The 22,475-nt window shown below is 51.7% G+C and overlaps 1 protein-coding gene across 1 annotated transcript in view; it reads left to right on the forward strand.

The window, feature by feature from the left end:
* Positions 1–960: 960 nt before the first annotated feature.
* The window catches only part of TBX5 (T-box transcription factor 5), a 51,536-nt gene continuing 30,021 nt past the window's right edge, over positions 961–22,475 (forward strand). Inside the window, exons 1-6 of the mRNA XM_068170294.1 lie at positions 961–1,525; positions 4,413–4,588; positions 6,310–6,404; positions 9,365–9,484; positions 10,229–10,376; positions 12,599–12,751. Of these exons, the coding sequence (XP_068026395.1) occupies positions 1,507–1,525; positions 4,413–4,588; positions 6,310–6,404; positions 9,365–9,484; positions 10,229–10,376; positions 12,599–12,751 (711 nt within the window). The 5' untranslated portion in view covers positions 961–1,506. The remainder of the gene's footprint in view (positions 1,526–4,412; positions 4,589–6,309; positions 6,405–9,364; positions 9,485–10,228; positions 10,377–12,598; positions 12,752–22,475) is intronic.

Consider the following 22,475-nt stretch of genomic DNA (forward strand, 5'->3'; position numbering starts at 1 on the left):
TATTCCGAGTCTTATCAAAAAAATCCGCCTCGCCAATCTGGTTCTCTTCAGCCTGCAGAATGCGACAGGGAGGCTGTTTACCCTGCGCTGACCTATTCAACTTTACCCTCCAAATAATACATTAAAAAAAAAAAGAGAGAGAGAGAGAGAGAAGAAGAAGAAGAAGGGAGAGAAGGGAGCGAAAGAAGATGCAGATAAAGCCCCATCCCCGCTCCTCGCTGACGGGTTGATTATTTGAGCTCCTGGAGTTGGGGGTGGGGGCTGTGGAAAAGGGGGGAGCTGCAGACCTCGGCTGTGGTGAGGAGTGAGGAAGAAGATGGGGAAGGGCAGGGAGGAAGTCCCCTTGGATGCCTCCAGAAGAGGGGACAAGGACCGCTGAGTTTCAGTCTCTTTCCGTCGTGTTTCATCCCTTTATTTTTCTCAGGTTAAACCCATTGAAGGGGGGTGGGGGGAGAATCCCTCCCCACACCCCCCAGTAAAAGGCCTCTGTGAGCACTTGCAAATACAGAGCTGGTTTCAAATCCACACCTCTGAGGGCTGGGGAGGGGGGAGGAGGGGATGTACGAGGTTAGAGGCACCAGCGATTTATTTAAAGGGGTGAGGAAGAGGAGGGGAGGGGTTAGGGTGAGGGGGGGGGGGGAATATTCCCAGGCACTGAGTTTTCTCTTTGGTTGGGAGAGATGGATGGAGAAGGGAGGGAGGGAGCGGAGAAGGAGGTAAGAGAGAGGGGGAGGGTTGCTGGAGAGTTTGATGATTGTCTTTGTGCCTTGTTCTTGTTTGCCGGCCAGAAAAATAGGCTGGAAAAGGAGGTTTGTAAGGGGGGGGGGGGGGGGGGGGGGGGAAGGGCGGGGGGGAGGGAGGGGTCGGGAGGGAGGGAGGGCTGTGTGAGAGTGAGTCTCTCTGGAGCAGGATCCCAGCTGGTTGGGCAGTGGGTCCCGGCACTTGGCGAACAGAGCTGGATGAGCCCACGTCACCTCCACGCTCCACTCCGCCGCTCTCCGCGCCCGGCTCCGCGCATCCAGGGCGGCAGCGCCGAGAACCTGCCCGGAGGAGAGGCAGCGGCCAGCCCGACCCAAACTTTCAATATTTTTTTTTACTTTTTTTTTTTTAAAAAAAAGAATTGATTTTTGTTTTTTAGATTTTATTTTTAGGTGGGGAGCAGAAGGAGTAGGCTGGAGAAAACTGCATCTTCCAGATCAGGCTGAGAAAGGAGTGGGGGTGGGGGCTTTATCCTAGTCTCAGGATCCTTTCTAGCGCGTCTGACAACCTGGAAGTGTTTGGAGAGAGCAGGAGAGAGAGAGAGAGAGAGAGAGAGAGAGAGAAGCAGGCAAGCGGGCTAGCATTGGATAGATTTTTTTCCTTCCAGGCTGGGTTTTCACATGCTGATCTGCAAATAAATAAATAAAAGGAAATATGCACACGAGAAGCCTGATCCCATTGTAATTTCCATTGCAAAGGGGAAAAAACTATACACACACATTAAATATATGGAGATGCATTGATTGCATGGAATTCACCAAGCAAGGTAACAGCTCTTCCATTGCCATGTATGTCCGTCGGTGTCTGTAGTCTGTCTGTGAGTCTGTGCGAGCGAAGCAGAGCGAAAAGTGCTTGGCCGGAGGCATTGTGAGACACAAACCGTCTTCAGCGAGGAGCTGCGAGGCCTCGGGAGACGTGGGATGCAAGGGGAATCGGAAGGGGGGCTGCTCTCCCCCGGGGTTCCAGCAGCCGTGTGTGGGGCTGGGGAGAAGGGAGAAGCTGGAACAAAAGCAGAGGGTGGGGATTTCATTTCGTTTTTTGATCCCGTCCCTGTATTTTCTCCCTCCTGCAAACGCACTTGGTGCTACTTTAGCCAAGCGAGATGCATTTTTCATACAGCCAGCGCGGCCTGGTTCTGTCAAGCTCCATTTCTTCTCAGAAGCTCTTTAAAGGGGAAAAAAAAATTAGAAGCCACGGATCGCCAATTTCTTTTACTTGTTGGGGGCTTAGTGGTTGTTTTTTTTTTTTTCCCCTTTCTTTCTTTTTTTCTGTCACCCTTCTCCTTTTAAGACAAAATTCTTACCGTATTTATAGCTGATTAATTATGTCGCGACGCAGAGAGCATCGGGCAGAAGGGTTAGAGCTTAGCTGCCATCGCTGGCTCCCTTCTTTGTTTTAATAAATACGCTTTATTTCATGATCTTTTCCCTTCTTTTCCCGCCCTCCTCCCTGCCAACTTTGCCAGCTCAAGGGGAATAAAAGCTCCGAAGCTGCAGGGAAATCGATTTTAAAAATGGATTAACCGGCACTTCCCAAGGGGGAAAAAAAACAACAACAACAACCCCAAACCGACAAACCAAAACCAAACCCGAAAACAACAACAAAAATAACCCCACAAAACCCACAACGGTCCGGGGAGATAAAGGAAAGGGAAGGGGGGAAAAAAAAAAAGGAGGAGGAGGAGGAGGAGGAGGGGAAGAGAAAAGCCTTAAATGGTCCCTGGAGCCGCAGCTCTGTCCCGCAGGCTGTGCCTGGGCCCGGGGGTAGCAGCTCCCCAGTACTTTCCGCGCATTTTCCGCTCTCGTAAGGGGTTTGCTTCGCTCTCTGGTGCCTCAGTGCCGGGCGCCTGGCTGGTGTGCGGTGGGAAAAGAGCTTTCGGGGAGGGAGGGAGGGAAGGAGGGACGGGGCCACGGACCGTTTCTGTCCATGATCATTAGCTCTAGCTCTGTGGACCTGGAGTCCCTTCGCTTTTTGTTCTTTTAAATTATATATACGTGTGTGTATATATTACCCACCAGCAGCAGCGAAGATACTTTTCTCCCTCTCCTTATCCACTCCCAATTTTCCTTTGCATTTAAAAGAGAATTGCCTTTCCCCCTCTTTTACTTTTTTACCTTTTTAAACCAGCATTTAGATATTGCTGCGAGGATAAAAACTCCTTTCAAATCAGCCTCTTGTACTTAAAACCAATATTGCCTCCATATGGTTGGCCGCTCAAAAATGAATCCTCTCCTTTGAAACAGAGTTGGGGTTAGTGTTTGTTTTGGTTTGGTTTGTTTTAAGGCTACTAAAACTCTAAACTCTTCGAGAACAACAACAAAATCCCTAACAGATAATTCAATTGCTTTTCTTTTCTTTTCTTTTCTTTTCTTTTCTTTTCTTTTCTTTTCTTTTCTTTTCTTTTCTTTTCTCTTCTCTTCTCTTCTCTTCTCTTCTCTTCTCTTCTCTTCTCTTCTCTTCTCTTCTCTTCTCTTCTCTTCTCTTCTCTCTTCTCTTCTCTTCTCTTCTCTTCTCTTCTCTTCTCTTCTCTTCTCTTCTCTTCTCTCTTCTCTCTCTCCTTTTTCTCTTCGTTTATCTTCTTTCTTATATCTTCTTTTCTCTTCTTTCTTGTCTCTTCTTCTCTTCTCCTTTAAAAATTTCCCCGTTTCTCACAGAGCTTTTAAAGCCACGAGAAAATTCTGCTCTTAAAACTTAAAGATAGAAACAGTGTATTTTTAGGCTCGTTTTCTCTCCTGGTTCAGTTTTACTCTAAATATTAAGGTTTGCTTCACTCCAACCCAAATTCCCCCAGCCCAAGTGCATGTTCCCTTCCACAGGGGTCTCGACGGATTGATTTATTTGTCTTTTAATATTTTCTTTTCTCTTTCTTTCCCCCCCTCGTCCATCCTTTGCTTTACTTGCAACTGTGCGGGGTGGGGGAAGGAAAGTTTGGGGTTTGTTTTGGTTGGTTTGTTTTGGGTTTGTCTGTAGGAGTGCAAGAAGATGGTTTTCTTTTCTTTTCCTGGGGGTTATATTGGGGGGGCTTCGAGTATCGGTGGCATTTGACTGTAGAAACTGGTGTGGGGTGAAAAGCCCCATTTCCCTGGGAGAATAGCGGAGGCTTTCAGCTCCCTCGGCCCAGCGAGCCCCAGTGAGGGGAAACTGGAGGTGTTCAAAGCTTGGGAGAAGCTCTGCACCCCTCCACTTCAAACCCTCGACCTCCAGAGTCACTTGTGTGATGAGCTGGCCGTCCCCCCCGCCCCGGTGCTCTGCTGCCTGTGCCCTGCCAGACAGATCTCAAATTCGCTGTTTACCTTTTCCAAAAGATGCATTTAATAATACCACCTCCCCCTTCCCCCTCCCTCTCCCCCCCCACCCCCCCCCACTCCCCTCCTATTCCACCCCCCTCCCAAATCCTATCATCCCTTGCGGGCTGCGATAATAAATAAAAGTCTTTATTTCTCCCCTCTCCCAAAGTTAAAGGGCCTTGTTCCCTCCCCGGGCAGCTGAAGTGAGTTGCGGGTTGCAGCGTGGGGTTACTGGGCAGCCCAGCCCAGAGCTCCAGCTCCCTCCCCACTGCTGATGTATCTATCTATCTATCTATACTTTATTAAACGTCAGCGGTGACTTATGCGTCTCTTATCTCTGCTCTCTCCCCGATTGTGTGCCTGCAGTGGGGGATTCGGTGAAGGAAGCTCGTAACATGGCGGATAGCGAGGAAGGCTTTGGGCTCCCGACCACGCCGGCTGACTCGGAAGCCAAAGAGCTGCAGGCTGAAGCCAAGCAAGACACTCAGCTGGGGGCCACCAGCAAGTCGCCCACCTCGCCCCAGGCAGCCTTCACCCAGCAGGTAAAGACCCACGCTCCTCTTTCTTTTCCCCCCCCCCCCGCCCCGCGTCGCTCTTTATTTTCCCTTTTTCTTTGCGTTTTCCACCCTCCCCCCCCCCCTCAAATATCAGCTTAGCTGGTTGGCTGCTCCTGCTCTGGGTGGTGCTGGGTACTTTTAGGCCCCCACGAGAGTGAAAAGACCCACTTATTCGTGGGCCCTCATCCTGCTTTGGTGTTCTTTGGGGTGGTGACCAAGAGCTGGACCTGCGGGGAAGTTCATGTGTGAATGTTGGGGTTGCTTGGAAGGGCAAGCACTGAAAGGTACCCAAAATAGCGGCCAGGGGAAGGCGCTCATACCCCCCAACAGTCACAGGCGTCCACGCGTGGGGTGTGCAAATGCACAGCAGACCCACACAGAGACAGCTCTGTGTGTGCCCCTTTGCCATGGGCTTGGGAGTGCCTGTGCATGTTTCTGTAGGTATGAGCATAGAGGTAGCCACAAGCAGCCCTTGCACACCGGTCGCACGCAGATCCAGCCACACTCGGACACACAGGGCTCTGCCTGCACCCTGAGGACGGAACGGGGGGTGTCACGCGTGGGCACAGCCGTAGCGACCTGGGTGCCAGGCTTACCCCCCCTAGCCTCTATCATGCCTTTCCCCGAGTCCGGGTGCTGCATGTAGCCGGGACGCGCATTGGCTCCCACTCCGAACCCTCTGCCGACCTCTATGCTGCCGGGTCGAGCAGGCCGAGAGGGCAGCGGGCAAGAGCACCCCTCGCTTCTCCTTCTCAGCCGCCACCGAGGTCTTCACGGACCGGGCGATGCTGGGGAGCCGTCCTCCAGCGCTCGGCCCCAACCGTCTCGGGGGGAATGCGGGGGTGATGGGAGCAATAGGAGGGGCTTTTCCACCGGGATCACCTCGCCTCCGGTGGCTGAGGAGCCTGCCAGGAGAGCCCTGCGTATCCCCCGGGAGGTAAAGCCTCGGAGAGAATCCTCGTTCCGCGGGGCTGCGGACGGGTGGGCACGGCGGGGGCTGGTGCGGGCAACTGGTACCGGGCCCGGGCTTGCCCCGGGGCCAGCTTGTGCAGTGGGAAACAGCCCCTCGGAGTGCTTGGCGAGCGGCTTCGGCTTCTTTTGCAGGGGGGGTTTATGTGCTTGTCTTGTGTGGAGTGTCCCCCTGTACCTCCTACCCCACGGTGTCGGGATGTTTTGTCCCTGCGGTAGCATCTATGATGCCAAGCGAGGGTCTCTCTTCGAACAGCCGCTGTGGTGTGTGGGCTGAAAGTGAGGCAAATCAGGGGAGCAGAGGTGACACCCCACGCTTCTGCAGCCCGCGGGTGTAAATCACTCATTGGAGGCGTGTAAATCTTCTCTGGCTGGCTCTGCTGGGCCAGAGCGCTGGAGTATTTCTCCCAGTAACAAACTGGAGCCGGCTCCGGTGGGTTTCCCTGCCCTTCCCTCCCCTCCCTGGCAACACCAAGGCCCACAGGATCCTGCTCCAGGCCCTCTTCTTGACTAGCAACACCAGACTCCGGCCTGAAATCCCATTTTCCCCAGTTCTGCACTCAGATTTTTCCCGGGAGTGCCTCAATCTCCGGTACCCCATCGACTGGCCTTCCGAGCTCCCCGGGCGAGGCCATGCGGGGCCCAGCCTCCCTCTCCCCAGCTTCTCCCAGTGGGATTCTCCTTTCCTCTTCCCCGCACAGCTCGGGGCTGACGGTTTGTGCCTTCCTCCTTTGTAGGGTATGGAGGGGATCAAAGTGTTTTTGCACGAACGAGAGCTGTGGCTGAAGTTTCACGAAGTGGGGACGGAGATGATCATAACAAAAGCCGGGAGGTAAGAAATTTGGGGATGCGGGGGGGCCCCTGCATCCCTCTGCGTGGCTGAATCCACCTTTGTGGGTGTTGGGGGTGGGAAGGGGGGGGGGGGAATTGCCTACAGGGAGGGGGACAGACAAGAAACACGCGTGTTTGCACAGCTCCCCTCTCCCTGACGTGGAGACAGTCACGTTTGTAGTGTTGAGACCCCCCCCATGTGTGTGCCACAGCTCCGGGAGCACCCGCAAAGCCCTTCCTGAGCTGCTCGGCGATGCCCCGAGCGGGTTGGGGCATGAGGAAAAACTTTATTTTCCAAGGATCTATTCGAGAGGAATTGTTTCTTCTGGCTTCTTTCTTAATCAGAACAGTTGGATCGTTAATCCCAGTTTCAGGCTTTTGGAACCTTTCCAGGCGAAGGCGAGTTGCAATCACTTGGCCAAAAGTTAACCTCCTTCAGAGCAGTTTGCCGCCCGATTTCGTTGTGGTGGTTGTTATTATTATGATGACAATTCTTCTTCTTATTTAAGGAAGCAGCTCTGCCCTTCTGCATTTTGCAACGCCTTACGCTCTTTACAGAAGTTTCATATTTCATTTCACTCATCCCGAGGCGAATCCAAGCCGAACCCCTGTCCGCGCTCCTTTTAAAAGTCTATGTGGTCTTGAGCTCCTGTTTATAGACCGATAACGAAGCTGTTTAGCTGCACAGATAGATTTGTCCGCAAATAAACCGGGTTGTGGGGTTGGTGGGGTTTTTTTTTGCGGGTCTAACTGCGTCCAGATCCCAGTTTCTCGATGTCTCTGTTTGTCTGCGTGGGTGTGTGGAAACAAAAATCTACAACCTCGCAAATCCCGCTTTATTGGGGCTGAGCATAATCGATTCCATCGCTGCCTCAGCCCCCCTGCTCCATGCATATTTCTCTGCGCGCGTTAGCGGCGATTTAACGTTATCCTTATTGATTAATGTTTCATGCTAATGTTAAATTGAAGGGTGCCTGAGCCAGCGCGACTCAGTGAAATAACCTCTCCAGTGCCGTCGGTAAATTTGGGCTAGCCCCAGACAGACTTTTTTTTCCCCTCCCCCCCGCGTTGTGATTTGGAATTAAAATCCTCGTAGGAAAGGAAGGGAGGTTAAAAAACAAAACAAAACCAACCAACCAAACAAAAATCCCTCTATGGGAAGAATTTAATAGCTTTAGATTCCGAGGGCACAATAAACAACGTGGAGTCAAACTTTCATTTTGCTCTGTCATCTGGTATTTGTTGTGGTTTTCCAAAATTTGCCTGAAGAGGGAGGGGGGGAGAAAAATAATACCGAGCTGGTTGTGCAAAGTTTTAGCCAGCGGAGCTGTCTCCTGGGTCGCCTTTTTCTTGGAAAGAAGGGGGGGAAAAAATAACGGGTTTGAAGAAGGTTTTAGTGTAGTAAGGAGGTGGCACAAAGAGCGAAGAGATGATGGAAAAGGGTTAGGGTCCTGACGGCCCTCGTTGTTGGGATGCGGGCTAGGGGAGGGAAGGCACCTTCCAACCCTCCCCTCCCCCCCAAGTTTTATGGGAAGAGAGGGAAGGGGGGAAAAAAAAAAGGGGAAAAAGAAAGAGAGAGAGGGGAAAAAAAAAAAGGGCAAAAGGCAGCGGAGGGAAGGAGACATAAACCACCTTGCAGAAATTTCAAACAAAAATCGCAGCAGCGGACAGAAAGCTCATCTGGAGAGCAATAAAACGAACGTTTACAGCGCGGGGGCTTCAGGGTAGTGTGCGTGCGGGGGGTGGGAGACGGGGCAGGTTCCTTTATTTGTCTCGATCCCCGTGTTTATTGTTGGAGAAATCCGTGCTTGCACTGGTCAGGTGTTTTGGACGGGGTTTTACAGCGCATTCCTCAGGTAGAATTTAAGTTCCTTCGTCCTTAAAACCTTAAAGCCAAACCCCGTCGCTTTTCCTACCTTTCCTTTTCTCCTTTTTTTTTGGGGGGGAGGGGGAGGGTTTTGTCCCCCCCCCCCTACGCCTTCCAGCTTTTTACAGGCGAATTAACAACACCCCCCCTAACAACCCCCACCCCACCCCCCTCCAAGCCCAGATGCTCTATCGCAGAGATAAGAGCCCGAGCCGGGATCAGAGCGCAGTATTTTTAGAGGTGTGGGGTTTTTGTTTATGCGTGGTTTAAGGCCAGGGCTACATTTTCATCTGCTTTATTTTTAAATATTTGGAAAGCTCGAGCTAAAATAACACCAGGGGTTTAAGTCGCTGCCTTGGAGCAATGGAAAATATTTCGAAGAGCCCCTGTCCTCCTGCGTGTATCCAAGGGCTTTTGTCAGGTGTGGCTGCTGATTGTGGGCATCCAGACTTTGGTGTCACACCTGAGGCTTGGGAGGGGGTTTTTATCATCTCCACGGCGAGCCCTTAATACGCATTGGGGGCGGGGAAGGTGTGGGGGGATTGAAATACACGCGTTTAAATGCACGTATTTATAGAAATAGAGATATATTTTTACTTCTTTTGGCACATCTCCCCCTCCTGTCCTAGCGTTTTGTGGACGGAGGGAAGTAACTCGCTTCCAGAAGTTCTCACGATCGGATTTGTTCAGAGAAGGAAGAGTCAAAGTCCTGGTGCAGCAAAGCTTTAATTAAGAAATCAGACAGCAAAGCTAGCATGAATAAAAATACCACTAGTCGAGCAGGGACACGAGTAGGTGAATAAATAACACACACACACACCCTCGCCTCACAGTTACGGTTCTGCCTTGATAAGCTGGGACTCAAACAGCAGCACCCCAACACCTTCCCCCCGCTCTTGGGGAAGGCTGCATCCCCTCTTCTGCCTCAGCCTTTTGGGAAGGTCCATCTGAGAGCGCTGAGTTGGCCTTTTTGTTAAACCGTTCGCCCTCCTCAGCTTCTCCCTCGCAGGCACCGACACGAAACCACCCTGGAAAACTTTTATCTTCTGTTACGCTTACTTACTGCGTTTTTTGTTTGTTGCTGTTTTTAATAGGCGTATGTTCCCCAGTTACAAAGTGAAGGTCACTGGGCTCAATCCCAAAACCAAATACATTCTGCTAATGGATATTGTACCAGCGGACGACCACAGATACAAATTTGCTGATAATAAATGGTATGCACGCGTGGAGGTGTGGGGGGGGAAAGGAAAGGGAGGGGAGCTCTGGCTCGGGCTTTTTGGGCAGCAGAGGGTGGGGATACCCTTAAATCATCAGCTCATCGCCCTTTTTCCCTTGCAAAGGAGAGGTGGGCTTCAGGCGCTTCACCTAAGCTGCTACCATAGCTTTTGAGAGAGAAATGCACCCAAAAGGGGGGGAAGAGAGGAAAAAAAACCCAAAAGCCTGTTGTAATTAGCTAACGATAATTAATCCGGTTTGGTGATTGGATTATTGGCTGTTGTGGAGCGGATACTTTAATCATATTAAGGAAGGGACTGTCTCCGGGCAGGAAAATCCTTAAGTATTGGTACCTGGTCCATCCTTTGCTCCTGTCGGTCATTAGAGGAAGGGAGGGGGCAGGGGGGAAGGATGGGGTTAAACGGGGAAAGAGCGAGAGCCATCTCTGACGGGAAAGGTGCCAAGGAGCTCAATTAATCCCCCGAGCAAGGTCTGTAAACGCCTTTTCTCCCCGAGCGAGGCGTGACTCTCCGGAACCGAGTATCGGGATACCTGAGTGGGAGGAAGCCCATGGGAGGGGTTGGATGAGGGGAGCAGTACCCCACGGGAGGGACCCCACCAGAGGGAATGTGTAGGCAGCAGGAGCCCGCGGGAGGGGATGGATGAAATGTGTGGGAAGAAGGAGACTACGGAAGGGTGGAATGTGTCCCCCACCCGCAGCTCAGTGCTGTGTCCCCACGCAGGTCGGTGACGGGGAAGGCAGAGCCAGCCATGCCCGGAAGGTTGTACGTTCACCCCGACTCCCCGGCTACTGGTGCCCACTGGATGAGGCAACTGGTTTCCTTCCAGAAGCTGAAACTCACCAACAACCACCTCGATCCATTCGGACATGTAAGTACCAGGAGTGGGAGAGACGAGGAGTGCTACTAGGGGGTCCCACGCGTGCTCATGTCACTGTCCCACGGCGTGTCCTGCACCCACAAGTGGTCTCCCTCCCTATTGCCAGCGCCTCCAATGTCAAGGCACCCCCAAACACGTCGTGTGGATGGAGAGAACTCCATATTGCCCCCTCAAAATGTAAGCAGAGACCTTTAAAATGCGTTGTTTCATAGCACTGTGTAGGAATTGATTAGAGACCCCCGGGGGCTGGAATCCACGAGTGGGTGACATGTCCTTGGTATAAATGATCCCTTAACTACCTGATTTGAAGCTCCTGGAGAGAGCCCAGGCTCGCTGCCTCCCTGAATTTGGCCGACAGGTAAAAATCAATCCGACATCATTATCCAAGGGCACGGAACTTCAAACCACGTGGATCCCTCCATCCCAAATAATTCCCAACAATAATTAAAGACGGCATCAAATAAAAATAATAGTAAAAAGGTAAAATTCCCCCCTAGAGCTTCTTGTACATAAAAGAAACCCCCACCCCAAGGAGTCTTTGCTAGACTCGGGGGGCTGCGAAAGTCGGTGTGAATTCTGCAGCCAGAAAGAAACAGCCCTCCTCGGGAGGTCTCCCAAGATGCCTGTGAGCAAATATATATATATATGCCTGTATGAATAACATAGATATCTATTAAAATACACATATAATTACTTAAGTGGCCATGAGAATCCAGACCCCCCCTATCCTTCTCCAAGAGTGCCTTTTTCTCCAGTTTCAACGCTTCATGTTTTTGTTTTCTTTCCATTCGCCCCTTCCCCCCCCCAACCCCTTTTCCCCCAAGTTAGTTTCTTTTTTTTCTTCGATTTTTTAAATGCTAAATCTTGTGCTGTTAAATCCTCTCCCACGTGAGCGCTAAGAAGCGAAACGTGTGCGGGGGTGTGTGTGTGTGTGTATGTTGCTGCTGGGGAGAGTGGCTGGACAGACCCCCAGCCCACCCCAGTGCTGAGCATCTTCTGGGAGATGCCCGTTGAGAGCAACTGGAAGGCCAGGGATGGGCTGATTTCTTCCTCCCCCCCGCCCAGCCCCCCTCTCTTCAGTTTATTATTCTTATTTTCTTTTCTTTTTGCCTTGAGCTGAGGGCAAATAGGTTCTCAAGCGCAGCTTTCCGGGTCCTTCCCCACTCCGCTCCCGGGAAGAGGGAGGGAAGAGCGGCGCTTCCACACCAGTGCAGCGGTGGGGCCCTCTCCCACTTCTCGAACTGGTTTTGGGGAGTCGTCCGGGGAAAGAGGGGGTGGATCCAGGCCAGGCATCCCTTCCCTGCTGCGAACAGGCGGTTCTCGGGAAAAAGTGCCTTTAAAGAACCCAAAGGAGCCGAGGGGACAATAAGGGACTTCAGAGGCGGAGCTGCGCTAGGAGACTCTCAATTAGAGTCGCTGTAATGAAATTAAAAACCATTAGATCGTTCACCGTTGATGTCTACGACTTTCTTGGATGTCAAAGCAATTTGCTTAAACCCCCGGGACGGGGGAGGCGGCGGCGGGGCGCTCTGCGTCTCGCTGTCGCCAGGGTCCCGGCAGTCATTATCGTGACCGAGCGGCCCCCCGCCACCTTCCCCCGCGATTAACCCGGGACCGAGCAGGGACCGCTTTTTATCTGGAGCACAGAGCGTCCCCTCCACCCTCCTCTCCCATCCTCTGCGGGTGGCTGGCGGTGGGGGACGACAGGACACACTCTAAATCCCCCCAGCCCTCCGTTCCCCTCCCACCTTTGCCCTCCTTGGGGTGTATGTTGGGGTGAGATGCTCAGGCCGTGGCGATGGTGCACTGAGAGTTTTGGAGAGGCTGTGAAGGGCCTGGAAAAGTGGAAAGTCCCCATGAGATGCTGGATCAGGAAGCCAAGGCGTTGGGGGAGCAGCTCGGTGCCCAACGGGTGTGTAGGGGCAAAGCAGCAGGGCCCCGGGCCGGTGTTGGGCTGAGAGCACCTTTCTCAGTCACCCAGCCCTGATGGGCTCCTTGGCTGGGGGGCGGTAAGGTTTTAATGAGAGATGTCCCTCAACCCTTCACCTAAATCAGCCCTTCTAGGGGAGTCCTAAGCCATGAGTTAGGGGCAGGGGATGAGAGGACCTGCGGGCCCCTTTAACCCGGCAGCGGAGGGAGGTATGGGGGGGATTGCGCCGCGCTGTGTCCCCTCCATTCCCACGGGATGTCTTTCTGCTTCTTCCTTTGTTCAGATCATCCTCAACTCCATGCACAAATACCAGCCCCGGCTCCACATCGTGAAAGCCGACGAGAACAACGGCTTCGGCTCCAAAAATACTGCCTTCTGCACCCACGTCTTCCCGGAGACCGCCTTCATCGCCGTCACCTCTTACCAAAACCATAAGGTGAGGGGCTGGGCCGGTCCCCGCACCACTAAACCGCGACCCCTCCCCGGCCCCCGTCTCGCTGCTTCTCGGATCCCTTTCCCTTCACCTCTTCACCTCCTCTTTTTCTTTCCCTTCACTGCCTCACCCACCTTCCTCCTCCCTTCTTTTTTTATTTCCCCACTCCTCCTTTTCGTCTTCCTTTCCCCCTTTTCCTTTTCCCTATCTTCCCCCCCCCTTCACATTCTCCCTTTTCCCCCCTTCACCTTTTCCTCTCTTTCTTTTTTTTCTGTCTCCTTTTCCCTTCTTCCTCCTCTCCTTTTCTCCCTTTCTCGTTCCTTTCCCCCCCTTCTCCTTTCCCTTCTTTCTGTTTTTTTCCTCACCATACACCCATCCCATCGCCTCTGTTATTCCTGGCCACACATACAAAACATCTCAAGATGGGGCTCAGGGCGAGCCGAGGGGGAATGAGCTCAGCAGGATGGTTTGCTCAGAGAGGAGACGACCAAGCGGGGAAGTTGGCTTTATCTCCTTCCACTCCCCCCACCCGCGATCGCTCAAAGCCCTCTAATCTGGCCAGGGGAGCCCGGCGCTCCCCTCCGTGGCTGGGGCGCTGATAACCCGGGCTCCGGCCCTTTGTTTGGGGACCGGCTCCTTCCCCGGGCCCTGCGGGGAGGTCGGCGGGGGGCTGCGGGCTTGGCAGGCGGGAGGCCCGGGCAGGAAAGGGAGGCTCTGTGCCTGAAATCAGCTCCTCGCCTGCCCAAGCTAAACAGAGGGAAAACCACCAAGAATATGGATCAATGTACTTAGTTTAGTTGCAAGGGAGTTAATTTTCTTAGAAAGAAGGGTTTTCTTGGAGTGCTGCCTGGCACTGCCACCCCTCTCTGCTTCTTGGGAGCGTTGTCCCTCTCTTCCCTTCGCTGCTTGGCTTTTGGGCATTCCAATCCGTCAAGAAAGAAGGAGGAGGAAGGTGCAGAGCTGGGGAGCAAAGCTGAGGGCTGTGATGGCTCCCAGCAGATGCCTTAGGTATGCTTTTCACCAGCTGCTGCTCACCACTGCCCGCAGATCCCCATAACCCCTCTGTAGGGCAGAGCCCTGTGAAACCCCAATTTTCCGTTGGGGAAAAAGAGCAAATTCCTCCCCCAGTCGCATAGAAAGCGATTACCACAACCTTTTACTTGTACTTACGGGCGGGCAGGCTGGCTCCTTTGCACTTGACAGAGAGAAATAATCGTTTTTCAACTGGGGAAAGGTCATTTAACACCCAGGACAAATCCTGGATGCTTTCCTGGAGGTGTAAGTAGGAAGCTCCTAAACCTGTGCAAGATGATTGTATTTCCTTCATCCATCAGTTGGCAAGGAAAAGGCAGAGAGCAAGGGAAGGCTGGAGGAGGAAGAATGTTTCACCGTAACTAGGGAGAAAGGAAAATACTTCCCTGCCCTTTAAAATGGGAGCTATTGGCACAGCCAGGACGAGCAACCCAAATCCAAATTGAGTCCTCGCCAAATTATGCCTTTAAATTATAACTCCACTGTGGATGCTATAAAAATCGACTTTAACTTCTGCCTGGATGGATTCGGGGAAAAGAATATAATATTTAATAGAACTGGGAGTTAATAAAACGGGACACACCGCTCGCTTTTAAAGGGCTGCTCCCTCGGAAAGGAACAGACCTGAGCTTAACGGCTCGCCTCTGAAGGAAGCAGAGGGCTGGGTTTATAGACAAAAGGCATTGTCATGCAAATAACCACCCCCCAGAAAAAGAAAGGAAGACGGGGGGAAAAAAAAAGCAAAAGCAGAACCCTTGTAAGCACAGTAGTTTGGGAAAAGTGCCACATTAGGAGGAGCAGGAATATTTGATTGTAAATCAGCAACATCTGGCTGATAAGGAATGACAGCTGCGCATCCGTCTCTGTCAAAACACACGCCCTGACAAACACATGAATCCCTACAGGCACACACACGCAGCCCAACAGACACATGCACCCACGTGTAGACACCACCACACGTTTTACACACCCCCTCACACGTTTTACATGCACATTCATCTCCCCCCACCCCCCGCCTCCACCCCAGCCCTAGCACAGGCATTCCTCTCCTCACTGAGCTGGATCCTTCTGGGGGGGGAACAAATAAAGAGTAGCCCTAGCCCCAGCCCCCAGATAAAGACCCGACTGAGAAAGATAGAGCCATAAAAATAAACCAGGGAATGATCTACCCTAAATGGCATCTCCCTCCAGGGAAGGGAATACAAATTTGCTGCCTGCCCCAGTGCAGAGGGAGACGAACGCTGGGGCTGAGGCAACGCACAGCTGATGCCGTTGCGGATGCTGGCTGTGAACAAGGAGTAACATCCTTCTGCACAGCTGAGTGGCAAGAGGGGGGACTTTTCTGCAGCCAGAAACTCGTGCTCAGCTTTCACAGCTGAGATGTTCCTTGGCAAAACCTGTTTTTGTGTTCAGACTTCATTGCCTGTTGCTATAAGTGATTGCAGTCCCCACCACTCTGTGTCTGCTCCCCAGGAACCATTTGCCTGCTCATCCCCACAGCTTTTCAGTGCACTACTTTTTTCCTCACTTGAAGCCATCTCTTTTTCACTTCCACCCCTTACCTGTAGCACCTCTTTCATGCAAAGTTCCCCAATCACCCCCAGTTTGCACACACCAAGAGATTTTTATGCATCTTTTTTTATACACCCACATATTTTACGTGCACCTACCACAGGATGGTTTGGGTTGGAAGAGACCTTAATGATCATCTAGTTCCAGGGACACCTTCCACTGGATCAGGCTGCTCAAAGCCTTGAACAACCTGGCATTCACAGCCACCTTGGGCAACCTGTTCCAGTGTCTCACCACCCACACTGCAAAGAATTTCTTCCTAATCTCCAGTCGAAATTTCCCCTCCTCAGTCTTCAATCCCTTCCCTCTCATCCTACCACAACAAGCCCTTGTTAAAAGTCCCTCTCCATCTTTCTTGTAGCCCCCTTCACATGCTGGAGTATGTGCAGAAATAACCTAGGTGGATGTGTTTCAGAGTTCAGGAGCTGGGTTGTGTGATAATATTAACTGTAGGACCTGTCCACAACTGCCCTGGAGTCTCTGCTTACACAGCTTGGGGAAATATCTGCCCAGTTTCAGCTCCTTCAATTTATTTCCATAGTGCAGCTGCTGTCCCAAGCTAGGGGTTTGTGCTTATTTCCCCTGATGTTTTAGGCAGCCTGAAAGGATATTTAAGCACCCTGGGATCCCACCCTACTCCCCAAAAGGAGGCTTAAACCACCGAGAACCTTCGGCTCAAGTTTTCAGTGTGGTTGTCGACAGCTTGGTCGACCGCTCCCCCTCCCCATCACCCTCTTCTCTACAACCCTGGGGGGAAAACACCAAATCCCCCCAGAAATACTGAGGTGTTAAAACAGGTCAGAGGCACATTTCATTTCCTTGCCATTTACACAATGGGGGCTTGCAATCAGGTTGCTTCCCAAATATTAACTTCCCCCTGCAGTTACAGATTGTTCTGCTGTAGCTTAAATCATTGTGTTACTAGCTTGTATTTATTAGGTACTAGCTCTCTGCTTAGGACCAGGAAATGAACCCTAATAGACAGAAATAATTAAGGTTCTGCCCTCTCGAGGGTTCTTTCAAAAGCAAGAATTCACAACAATTATTCTCATTAGTTTTTACAACCTGCTTTTCCCCTTTGGCTGGGCTTGGGCTTTACATTGTGTGGTTTTTTGCCCCTCAGGATATCCAGTTTTATGCTGATTTATTTCTGTATTCACCCCCCTCCTAAGTTCTTTAACATTCTTGGTAGTCCCCAGTGTTTCTCAAGAAGCATTAGCCCCAGTTGGGATCCTACAGGCACCCAGCAATGCTCCCTGCACCACAGCAAGGCAGGGATGAAGACTGAGTTCATAGAATCAATAAGGTTGGAAAAGACCTCAGAGATCATCAAGTCCAGCTTGTCACCCAAAACCCCCTGACTATCTAAACCATGGCTTCACTTGCCACATCCAATCCCCTCTTGAACACCTCCAGGGATGGGGACTCCACCACCTCCCTGGGCAGCACATTCCAATGGCCAATTACTCTTCCTGTGAAGAGCTTTCTCCTCCGCTAGAGACTAAACTTCCTCTGGCACAGTTTAAGACTGTGTCCTCTTGTTCTGATGCCTGGGAGAAGAGACCAACCTTCACCTGGCTACAATCTCCCTTCAGGGAGTTGCAGAGAGCAAGAAGGTCTCCCCTGAGCCTCCTCTTCTGCAGGCTAAGCAACCCCAGCTCCCTCAGCCTCTCCTCCCAGGGCTGTGCTCCAGACCTCTCCCCAGCCTCGTTGTCCTTCTCTGGACACAAATAGCTGCTGGGTGTAGAGAAGCATGCTGGTGGGGTTCCTGAATATATAGGTTCATCCTAACCCTAGAAAGATCTCTGAGCTGAAGAAGTGCTGTTAAGTTAGCCAAGACAACTGGTGCTCCATCCTGCCAGATTTTGGAGAGCTGGCTGTGAGGATCTTCTCCAAGCATGTGGCTTTTCGCTACTCTGTGGGGGCATCTTGCAGGGTTGAGTAGGTGTAGCTTCTGCTAGAGGCAGGCAGCTCAATTCTCTTTGTCTTTGGTTGCAGGTAGCCACTTCCATTACTTCAGCAGAGGCCACCAACACGGTGGTCTGGCTGGCATTGCACAGAGTGCCTCCGTGCAGAGACTGGACCATGTCCAGTCCTGGGGTTGAGATGAGGCCATGAATCTCCTCTTCATTGCCTGGACTGCTGGTGTCTGTGTAGCCCTTCTTTGCTCAGGGACCACAGTGAGCTCTTCTCACTGACTGGCTCCAGGGCTTCTCAGATCTCCACTCTCCTCTGCTTAGTCTTGTTCAATGCTTTGATGGCAGAGTGCTTCCTTCAGGAGATCTTGCTCCTTCACAACCTGCGTCTGAACGAGTCCTGCCTCTCTCTGCCCTTCTGTCTTCACTCTTGCCCCTGCCTCCCTCTCAGACCTGGGACAGGGTCCCCAGCCCTTTTTGGTTCTCAATCTACACACTCTGCCTGAGCTCTGAAGACATCCTATCTCTCTCCCGCCTCACTCCCCTTCCTGACCCATCTCCTTCCCCCAGCTCAACACTGTGCAAGGTCTGTCTCTTCTCATCCTGTGTTCTTGTCTCTCAGTTCAGCTGACAGCCTCCTCAATGAGCCCCTCTGTCTCACACCAATACCTCCAACCAGCTACTGGCACTCAGTCCCTCTCATTTCCTTTGCTGGCTTCTGGGTTCAGCATCTTCTTCCCCCTGCCAGCAGCTCCCCCTTCCCCTGGCCTTTACCTTGGGCTCCAAGTCCCAGCTCCCCATCCAGCTCCTCTGTTTTGTCCAATCAGATGTACATAGCCTCAGCAAGCTCCTTGTCTTCATCTGTTTCTCTGGTTCAGCTTCTTCCTCCATGCTGACTTGGTTTCCACCTGGGGTATGTAAGTGAGCAGAAGAAAAAGGCTCTGTGCTTTCAAGTTTGAAGCCCAGCCTCTCAGTTACCCCCAGCAAAGCCAGCTGCAGTAGTGGCAAGGATGCTCCTGACTTCTCTCTATGTTCAGCAGGACCATGATCACCTGCAGGGCAGGACCAGCAGGTATCCCCACACCATGGGGAGGTCCATGAGCACTCAGCTCCAAGAGTAATCACCTCCACCTCTTCCTCACTAAGTGGAGTGATCTGGATGCTGGGATTTTTTTCTCACTCAGACTGTTAAGTTGTCCAAGTGGGGCAAAAGTTCACAAGAAAAGAGCTCAGCAACTACAGATCCCCATCCCTTACAGAAAATGAAGAGCCTTTCCCAGAATGTCCAGCCTGTAGGACACCTTCAGAAGAGCCCAAGAGGGTCAGGATGGTGTCTTTTCCCTTAGGTGAAATACTGAAGAGAAGGGGGGGAAAAAAAGTAGGCCCAGGTTGGTTGACAGCAAAATAAGTGAAGAGAATGATGCTGAGGGTGTGGACCTGGTGTGAAACATTTCAACACTAACAAAGTTTTGTCAAGTTAGAAGCACCTGGGAAAAAAAACCTCATCCTGGCAAGGGCTTGACAAAAAAGGGATATTAAATGGTGATTTTGAACCTGGCCACAACAATCTTCAGAGAACTCTTGGGGTTGGAAAAGGCCTTTAAGATCATCAAGTCCAACCGTTGACCCAGCACTGCCAGGTCACCACTAAGCCATGGCCCTCAGCATCAGGTTTTATGCAGCTTTTCAGTCCATCCAGGGATGGGGATTCCACCACTGCCCTGAGTAGCCTGGCCCAGGGCTTGACAGCCCATTTGGAGAACAAATTTTTCCTGTGGTCTAACCTAAACCTCCCCATGAGCAGCTTCAGGCTGTTTCCTCTCGTCCCATCACTTGTTACATAGGAGAACAGACTATCCCTCACCTTAATCCAGTCTCTTTTTGGGGAGGTGTAGAGAGCCAGCAGGTCTCCCTTCAGCCTCCTTTTCTTCAGGCTGAACAACCCCAGTTCCTTCATCTGCTCCTCACCAGACCTTGTCTCCAGACCCTTTACCTGCTTTGCTGCCCTTCTCTGGACCTGCTCCAGCCCTTCAATGTCCTTCCTGTAGTGAGGGGTCCAAAACTGAACCCAGTATTAGAAGTGAGGACTATTACTTGTTACTTGGCAGAAGAGACTTGTGCTTGGGCAAGACTAGCAATGGAAGCTCCAAAATATTGTTTCCTCTGTCCCATGAAGACAGATTGAGAGGGTTGGGGCTGTTCAGTCTGGAGAAGAGAAGGCTCTGAGGAGACCTAATTGTGGCCTTCCAGTATCTCAAGGGGGCTCCAAGAAAGCTGGGGAGGGACTTTTCAGGGTGTCAGGTAGTGACAGGACTAGGGGGAATGGAACAAAACTAGAAGAGGGTAGATTCAGATTGGATGTTAGGAAGAAGTTCTTCCCCATGAGGGTGATGGGACACTGGCACAGGTTGCCCAGGGAGGTGGTGGAAGCCTCATGCCTGGAGGTTTTTGAGGCCAGGCTGGATGTGGCTGTGAGCAACCTGCTGTAGTGTGAGGTGTGCCTGCCCATGGCAGGGGGGTTGGAACTGGCTGAGCCTTGAGGTCCCTTCCAACCCTAACAGTTCTATGATTCTATCACTTGTCACAAGCCCTATAGAGACAAACACCATACAAAGACAGGACTGTGCAGAAAGAAAACAGAAGAGTAAAGCATTTTCCCTGGACCTCACTAGATACAAAGCAACATTTTGTCATGCTGGAGCTAAAGCTGCCACTGGAAATGTCTCGGCAGAAGTGCTTTGTGGTCAGTTAGCCCAGAGAAAGGAGCTCAGAGGAGCGGCACTGAGCTTCCACTGGGAACTGTCACTTCCCGTTAAAGTGAAGATGAACTCATAGGTCAGACAAGCCCTGAGAAGTGTAAATCTGGGAGGCTTCACCTTGGAAAGCTCTCATCTCAGAAGGGTCTGCAGCAGGTTTAGAAACCAGTGGTCAGCAGCCAACTTTGCCACCAGTTTCTTGCAGCCGTGAATGCACAGACCGAGCCCCAGGGTAGTGCTGAGCCTGCGTGACATAGCCTAGCCCTGGGCACTCCATCTTAATGACCTCTCAGGACTCTGTGTTTTCTTTTTATTTGTCATGATGTAATTGTCAGTTGACTTCCTGACAGCTTTTTCTTCCCTCCTCCTCCCTCTCCCCCCCCCCCCCCCCCCTCCCCTGCAGTGAGTTACAGTCAATTAAGCAGAGCTTTGCTACGGCAAAGCTGATCCAGAAGGTGGTTATTTCCACCCACTCGTTTGCTTTTCCACCTCCAAAAGGCTTTGCAAGCCAGGCTAAAGCAAACAAAATATCTCCCACAGGTTGTTTTCTAAAGCAGGGGATCCACCAACTTGTTTTAGAATCATAGAATCAACAAGGTTGGAAAAGACCTTGAGGATCGTCAAGTCCAACCTGTCACCCTCATGAGTACTTCTTCCTAACATCCAGCCTAAACCTTCCCTGGCACAGCTTGAGACTGTGTCCTCTTGTTCTGGTGCTGGGTGCCTGGGAGAAGAGACCAACCCCCACCTGGCTACAACCTCCCTTCAGGGAGTTGCAGAGAGCAAGAAGGTCTCCCCTGAGCCTCCTCTTCTCCAGGCTAAGCAACCCCAGCTCCCTCAGCCTCTCCTCCCAGGGCTGTGCTCCAGACCCCTCCCCAGCTTTGTTGCCCTCCTCTGGACACCTTCCAGCAACTCAACATCTTTCTTAAATTGAGGAGCCCAGAACTGGCCACAGGACTCAAGGTGTGGCCCAACCAGTGCTGAGTACAGGGGCAGAATGACCTCCCTGCTCCTGCTGCCACAGATGGCCCCAGATGGTCCAGAACCCATCCAAAAGGTTGGATAATGCCCATTATTCATTGCAGAGGTGTCACCACCTTCTCTTAGAGACCAACAGGCAGCTGCTTTGTGGAATGCAAAGTCGATTGCCTAATTATATCCAACCTTATTGATTCTATGATTCTATAGAACAGGAGGACACCGTCTCAAACTGCCCCAGGGGAAGTTTAGGCTGGAGGTGAGGAGAAAGTTCTTCCCAGAGAGATTTGTTAGCCATTGGGATGTGCTGCCCAGGGAGGTGGTGGAGTCACCATCCCTGGAGGTGTTTAGGAAGAGACTGGATGGGGTGATTGGTGCCATGGTTTAGTTGATTAGATGGTGCTGGGTGATAGGTTGGACTGGATGATCTCCAAGGTCTTTTCCAACCTGGTTTACCCTACCCTACCCTGTTGGTTGTTTACCCTTCTCCTTGAAGTCTGAAATGTGTGACCAACAAAGCTCAGTGTCCTGTTTCAGGTCCTGACTGGATGGGAAAGGGGCCAAGAGTAGGGGTGATGGGGTCTTCATGTGAGTTTTGGGGCTGAAATGAGGCAAGAATGGTGAACAACCAAATGGCCTTTGGGAAACCAAAATGCTTTAAAAATAAATAAATATATATTTATTAGAGAAAGCAGCAAAATAATTTGGTGGTGCAGACACCTGGCAGGGTTTGCTATTGACACTGACCTGAGCCAGGTTTTCCTCTCTGAGCTTTGGCAAAGAGGTGGCTCCAGTTGGATGTGCCTGGCTTGGTGAGCATGAACCTCTCTCTGTTCTCCCACCAGTCGTCTCGAGCTCTTTCCTTCCCCTTGGCCAACTTCCAATGGGAAGGAAGCACAGCAGTTCCATAAAGTGTGGTGAGCTCACAAAGGCCTTCCCATGGCAGACAGAAGGTTGTCTCTTCTGCTGGGCTTGGGCAGGTGGCTCTCCTGAAGGACTTTTGGGCAGTGATGGTGAAAGAGAAGATAGGGAACTGCTGCCTGAATGTTAGGGCATTGCAGCTAGACCACACCTGATCCGGCTTTGCAGGTCCTGCTGACCCAAACTGAGCTCCTGCTCACCCAAACTGAGCTCCTGCTCTGCAAAGAGAAGCCAAGCATTGAATTTGGCATGGCAGAGTGAGTTTGTACAAGAGGGGGGAAGTTTAGGCTGGAGGTGAGGAGAAAGTTCTTCCCAGAAAGAGAGATTTGCCGTTGGAATGTGCTGCTCAGGGAGGTGGTGGAGTCACCATCCCTGGAGCTGTTCAGGAGAGGTTTGGATGTGGCACTTGGAGCCATGGTTCAGTTGTCAGGAGGTGTTAGGTATTAGGTGGCAGGTTGGACTTGATGATCTCTGAGGTCTTTTCCAACCTGGTTGATTCTATGATTGTAAGAGCAGCAGCAGGTGTTGCTCCACAGTTAATGTTTGCTTAAG

This window comes from Melanerpes formicivorus, unplaced genomic scaffold (assembly GCF_026170545.1).
Source record: "Melanerpes formicivorus ecotype bairdi unplaced genomic scaffold, bMelFor1.0.p_v2 SCAF_313, whole genome shotgun sequence".
NCBI classification, from domain to species: Eukaryota; Metazoa; Chordata; class Aves; order Piciformes; family Picidae; genus Melanerpes; species Melanerpes formicivorus.